Here is a 6,951-nt window from a genome sequence, read left to right as displayed (position 1 = left end):
CAGCTGGCACAATATCTGCCCCATACAAGAGGGACGATGGGAGGACGAACATGAGCCTGCATGGTTTACGAATTTTAATTATTGACAATACAAAAATATTTTAATTAGCATCAAGAAATTTTATATTATTTTTTAAAAAACTTTACATTCCCAGGAAACTGCTGTGTTTGTGAAATGTTCTATTATGTGTACTATGCATTGTAGCATATAAGTGTACGTACTTTACGTCTAAACAACTTATGTGATGGTGGTTTCCTATTTGTAGTGATGTTTGCCCTCTGAAGATGGTTCACAGAGACCGAAACATGTAAGGGTAAGTTTTCATGTAGTAAAAAACTTACAGGTCACATTGGATGGAGTGATTTATATTTGTATTTGTTTTGTTATTTAAGTTAAAATTTATAATGTTATATTTTAGCGTCCTGTTGCACTGACTCATGTCCATGATTTATGCTAACCGTCTTACTTTTTCACCTTACTCTTCTCTTTTGCACTACATGTTTCAGCACTAATGTGCCATCTTCAGGTGCGTTTTCTCTATGCATGTCTAACTACTGCATTGCATGCCCTGATGTCTTCATACTAAAATGACTAAAATATATATTCGTCATATATAATAGTAGATTTTAAATATTAAAACTTTTCAGGATTCGTCATCCTTACGTCGTATCTCAATACACGAATCACGCCAATCCTCCTCTGTGGGAGCACTCTTCCTACATTCATGTGTATTGTGCTGTTTGTTGTGTCTTGCTCCTGGGACATGCTCCATGGACATAAAATTTATAAACCAATTAGGTTCGTGTCCCCCATCATTTTTGTTTTAGATATAGCTTTCACCTCATGTACAATATTTGCAGTAGAACCCTTCTAAGATATTTTCTAAGGAACCATCTTAAGCTGAGAAGCAACGTACTAAGGTAAACTTAAAATATTACACAGAGATACTGGGTTTTCAGACTTTATCCATCGTCCAGAAACTCAGTATCTCTGTGTGTTATACACCATCGTCAGAACCCTATAGTATCTTCTTAACACTTCACGGACCGGATGGCTAGACCTAGGCATTTGGGTTTTAAACGTGGCACACTGGTCGCCTAGATTTAGGCTTTTAGGACACGTTATGTTGCAACACACTATTCCTCACTTTGGTGGCCACGTGTCTGTAAAAGTACTGCGTAGCTGACCTTCGGAATGTTTGTTTTCCGAGTCAGCAACGTGACCACTCTCTATTCCCCTCTCACTCTAAAGAAAAGTCCCTTTGTTCAAGTCGAAGCTTCTATGTGTGAGGCAAGATATTCTCAGTGTCAACATGGCTCAGAGATGAAAGCAGTTGAAGGCCGCGCGAGCTCTCGGAGAAGAAGAAATCTGTGATTTGATCTCCGATGAGTTATCTGACTTGCCAATTGCTTCGTCTTCTGATAGTGAGGGCAGTGTCAGTGGCAGTGACAGGGGCCCCCAGAATATTGTGACCAGAAGAGAAAGTGAAAGTGACAGTGAGAGCTCTGATGAAAGTGCGAGTGCTAGCATTGCGGGGACAGCCACATGGGGTAAAGTGGACAAAACACCCACTTTGGGAAAGTTTACTGGTGATCCAGGGGTGAGACAAATGCCATCAGACCCTACGCGAGTGTCTGAAGTAGCTGAACTGTTTTTTGGAGATAGTTTCTTTGACATGTTGTGTCAGGAGACCAACAGATACTATCTCCAACACTGTGAGGCGTACGACAGTACCTATAAGGTGTTGAAGTGGGTGGATGTCACTTCAGCAGAAATGAAAAAAATGTTGGCAATAATCATTCTAATAGGGTTTACAAAGAGGGATAATTTGAAAGTATTGGTCCACTGATCCATTTTTAGAAATTCCCATTTTCGGCAAACTCATGAGTCATAAGAGATTTGAACAGATATGGTGGTGTTTGCATTTCAATAATAATGAACTGCAACCACAATCAACAGGCAGGCTTTTCAAAATTCAGCCCTTATTAGACTTTTTGGTTGAGAAATTTCAGACAGTTTATAAGCCAGAGCAGCAACTGTCTTTGGACGAATCTGTGATTCCTTGGAGGGGAAGGCTTCATTTTCGAACGTATAATCCTGGGAAACTCACAAAGTATGGCCTACTTGTTCGTGTAGTCACGGAAAGCACTTCAGGCTATATTGGAAATTTAGAAATTTATTCCGGTGAAGGCAAGAAATTGCAAGAAACTATTGTTTCCATTTTGGATCCCTATCTGGATCAAAATTATCACGTTTATCAAGATAATTTTTATAACAGTGTGGCAACTGCAGAATACCTACTTTCAAAGAAAGTACATATTTGTGGTACAATTAGGGTGAACAGAGGCTTTCCTCCAGATCTGAAAGAGGAATGTAAATCCCTGAAACGTGGTGACACCACGTTCAGAAGGAAGGGGGACATTCTTCTTCAGTCCTGGAGGGATACTTGCGTTATGAATATGATTTCCACTATTCACAATTCGAGCATGGTTGATGTTCAAAGACGACACGGGCAAGTGAAGAAGAAGCCTCTTTGTATTTCTCTGTACAATATGTTCATGAAGGGAGTTGATAGAGCCAACCAATACTTGGCCTATTATTCCCTTCCTAGGAAAACAGTGAAATGGACGAAGAAAGTTGCCTTGTGGCTTATAAAATGTGCCCTTTTCAATTCATTTTTGGTTTTCAAAGAGCTAAACGAAAATTCAACTTTGAAATACGAGGCATTTCTCATGAATGTGGCAAAAGCCTGGGCTACAGACCTCACGGTGGCGGCAGAACCTGCATCAGACACAGACGTAGTACGACCAGGATCATCTACTCCCACCCCACAGAGGCCTCATATGGACCCCCCCTGGGCGACTCTCGGGTGATATGCGGAAACATACCCTCGTGAAAATTGTGATGAGTGAACAATCAACGGGGAAGTATCCTTCTAGGCAGTGCCGTGTGTGCGCTGTGCACAAGAAGTGAAGCAAAACTTCCTACATCTGCAAGTTCTGCGTCATGCCTCTTCACAGAGGGGAATGTTTCCAGAAATATCACACTCTGAAGCACTTCTAGGAGCTCTGGTAAGTCTTCTCCAAAAATTTTAGTTCATAAAATCAATTAGGAGATTTTATATTAATTTTTAAATTGAACAGTGTACAAGTTAGGGTAGTAGGTTTAAAAACGCCGGTCCCCAGGGTGATTTAAATCACCGGTCCGCGAAGTGTTAAAATATTACCTTTTGGTGCCATAAACTCTCATTGAATTTCTTAACTAACAAGTGACCTAAAGAATTCATTCCATAATCTTATAGCTGATTGCCGGAAATGTCTTAATTGAGCAACTATTAGCTTTGAATTTGAACTGTGATCCATGGTATTAATTATATTATGCATGTGGTATATAAGGCTGAATGGCTAGGGTGTTTTTACAACATTCTGTGACTTTCTTTTTTAAGTTGGCTGCTTGTGCAGGTTATGAACATTTCATTAAAGAAATGTGATTCTCTGTGCACTGTCCTGTATAACCCTGTTCATTCACTGTGTAAACACACCAATATTTCTTTTACTGTTTATGTAGCTGTAAAGGTTGGTGGCCTGTTGCAATTAGCATGCATGGCAATTCCACACAATCTGAGTGCCTCAGCTGTGGTCCGTGCAGCCTACCTGTTAACACGAGTGCTAGGGAAAAAAATAGTTGAAAATGCAGATATACCATTGACTTTCTACAAAGGAGCAATTTGCCATGCATTCCTTTTGCTCCTTGTATCTCTGGAGTTGCAGGATAAAAGAGGTAAGTAAAATGTTTCTCATAATAAATGCTATCTTGTACTGTGAATGTACACCCCAAGATGTGAAATAGTCCATTAGCTTATCACATCCATTTGTCCATCCATATTTGATTATAGGCATGTAACAAGGCCATTCTACCTTTCTGCTACAGTTTTGTTTTATGGACTCCCACATATGTTGAAGTATTATGTAACGATTTCAGACAAAATCATGCTGACAGTTTGTTTGAAAGACATGTATATTTTCAGAGAAGAAATTTGTTCCAGGTGGAAACTGTTAATTGTTCTTGCTAAAATTAAATTTCTTACTATAGAGAAGTTGCTAAAAATTGTGAGGGAATTCAATTTCAAGAATTATGCTTCCTGAATGAATTACAGTATTTTTAAAAATTCTTTTATGCAATCAGATGAAGTCTGATGCCAGAAGATGTCTGGCCAATGTGGTGATAAAGTATTAAGTTAGGGTAATTTTATTAGCTGTATTGTTCTGGATGGAGATTTTATGAACTAGCTCCTTGCACTACATTAGAAGTCCATATTGAATATGACACAGGTAGCTGTATTTAAGGTGGATAAGAACTCTCAGCATTACAGTTAATGAAAATTTGTTCATGGAGAGTGAATCTGACAAGTTCTTGTTGACATTGAATCTAGACTTGTGTTCTCAATAGATGTCTGAGCATTTAGGTACACTAAATATGCCTGACTGTTGGGAATTGAAAGAACAATGTATGGATGCACAGATGTGTTGCTGTGATTTAAATCCAACCGCATATGTTTCAGCACTGGCTATCTACGTAAGTGAACCAAAATTCTTAAATGTGTTGCATACTGCCATGGAGTCGCAGCATAAAACGATATGTTCTACAGCACTCCATTTCCTTTCTCATCTGCTACATTACCAGATGATTATTCAACATGTTGGTGTAAGTATTTTCAGAATTCATATAATATTATGTAAGTTTTGAGGTTTTCACGACGATGACTATGAAGAAAGTCGTCTTCTGGGATCTGGCGCTGTGTATTCTTGGCTTTAACCGACGTTTTGGAGGAACATATCACTACTGCTATCTGTATTCGCAACGCAATTCAACCACCCTGAAGATGGAGGCGATATGTTCCTCCGAAACGTCGGTTAAAACCAAGAATACACGGCGCTAGATCCCTGAAGACAACTTTCTTCATATAATATTAATTTGTCACTGCTGGCTTAGGTTAATTTTTTGATGTACAATAGAGTATAGTTGTGCCTTGGAGTCATGACTTAATGCAGGTCATAAGACAAAAAATCACAAGTTCATTAAAACTTGGGACATACAGGATTATGTTCCTGAACCTCATTTTCTATATTTTAATCCCTGTCACATTATAATTATATTGATTTTATTATAAAATCAATAAAGGGACAGCAAATAACATAATATTAAGAATCTAAATTATTAAGAGTAATTAAGTTCATTCATATTGTTCCATGGATTGTTAAGAGTTATGATTTTAGCTACCAGAAGATTTACAAATGAATGAATGAATGAATGAATGAATGATTGTATGAGGGGTAGGCCTTCTCGGCCATTGCACCGTGACCTACAGTGGTCTATTGTGCTTCCCCTTTTTATTATCCCCTCAGCAACCCTGCGCTTCGAATGAAGCACGGGATTTTGTATGTGGGGGCGTCAAAATAGTCACTTGGTTCCATAAAGTATTGACCCAAGTGACATAATCTTAAATAAGCGAAGGCCTCACATTCACACAGGATATGTGTGGCTGTTTCATTTTCTTCTTGACACCTCTCACAAGTGGGACTATCACTTAGTTCCAGTTTAACTTCAACAGTTCCTTCGCTCTCTTAGCTGAGGGTCCTCATATGAGTCCCTTTGCTTGCTTGAGTCCAGTCAAGGATCCCCAGTATTTCTTGTGTTTCATGTTTGTCCAGTCCCTGATTGCCTGTCTGGCAACTCCTACTGAGATGCCACAAGCTGGTTCAGGTCCTATGAACGGTTATTCAGTTCCAGTCTTAGCTAATTGGTCTGCTGTTTTGTTTCCAGCAATACCCTCATGCCCCGGCACCCATATCAGCTGTACCCTGTTATGTTTGGCCAGTTCCATGAGGGTTTGGTTGCAATCAGAGACCAATTTTGAGTTGATCTGGTGTTTGTCAAGCACTTTAAGTGCGGCTTGGCTGTCAGATAGAATGCAGATATTCCTATCTCTATAGTTCCTATCTAAATTCTCCATAATACATGCCATAGCAGTACACACCAGCTCCAGTGCCCTTATTTATCTTGGTACCATCTGTATACCAGATCAGTCCCCCTTTTCTATCGGGCCAAAACCCATCTTCCCATTCACTCCGGTCAGGAAATCTGACTGAGAAGGGTTTTTCTTATACGTATCTCAGTATCATTTTGTCAGACCCAATTTGTAATATGGGTTCTTTTTTCATGTCATGAGTTATGTATGCATGTCCAGAACTATCGGCTCTAGGTTTCCATTCATCACTGCGCTGGAGACGGTAGATTTCTGCCCTGGCCTCTGCCTCCAACTGTAGATGCAGTGGGGGGAGTCCAAGGAGCATCTCCGGTGCAGCTGTTGGAGATGTTCGAATTGCTCCTGTGATACCTAAGCAAGCCAGCCTTTGCAATTTGCTAAGTTCTGCCTTGCTTGTCTTGAGTTTAACTCTGGGCCACCATACTGTGGTGCCATATGTAATTATGGGTCTTACAACCACAGTATATATCCAATGCACAACATGCGGCTGCAGTCCCCAAGTTTTACCAAACATGCTTCTGCATGTCCAAAAAGCCTTATAGGCTTTATTGATGACCTTGTCCAGCTGCTTTTTCCATGGCAGTCCCTTGTCTAATTCTAGACCAAGGTACTTGACATTGCTGGAGAGCTGGATTGTCTTATTGAAGAAGGTCGGTTCCTTAAGGCCCTTTATATTTCTCTTCCTAGTAAACGGTATAATTACCGTCTTATTGGGATTGATGGAAAGACTTGTTCTTTCACACCATCGTTGGACCATGTACAGAGCTGACTGAAGACGCTCTGATATGGTCGAAAGGAGTTTTCCATTTATGAGGATTGCTATGTCATCAGCATATCCTACTGTATAATACCCATCATCATTAAGTCCTCATAGGAGATCGTTGACGACCAGGCCCCAAAGCAGA

At 39.9% G+C, this 6,951-nt stretch overlaps 1 protein-coding gene across 1 annotated transcript in view; it reads left to right on the top strand.

Annotated features, from left to right (window-relative positions):
• LOC111863703 (meiosis inhibitor protein 1-like) overlaps positions 1-6,951 on the top strand; it is a 40,692-nt gene that overhangs the window by 23,754 nt on the left and 9,987 nt on the right. Inside the window, exons 5-6 of the mRNA XM_023850241.2 lie at positions 3,568-3,780; positions 4,562-4,704. Coding sequence (XP_023706009.2) covers positions 3,568-3,780; positions 4,562-4,704 — 356 coding nt within the window. The remainder of the gene's footprint in view (positions 1-3,567; positions 3,781-4,561; positions 4,705-6,951) is intronic.

The sequence above is a fragment of the Cryptotermes secundus genome, unplaced genomic scaffold (genome assembly GCF_002891405.2).
Source record: "Cryptotermes secundus unplaced genomic scaffold, Csec_1.0 scaffold429, whole genome shotgun sequence".
Taxonomy (NCBI): Eukaryota; Metazoa; Arthropoda; class Insecta; order Blattodea; family Kalotermitidae; genus Cryptotermes; species Cryptotermes secundus.
Note: the sequence above shows the minus strand (reverse complement) of the source record. Positions and strands in the feature narration are given on the sequence as shown.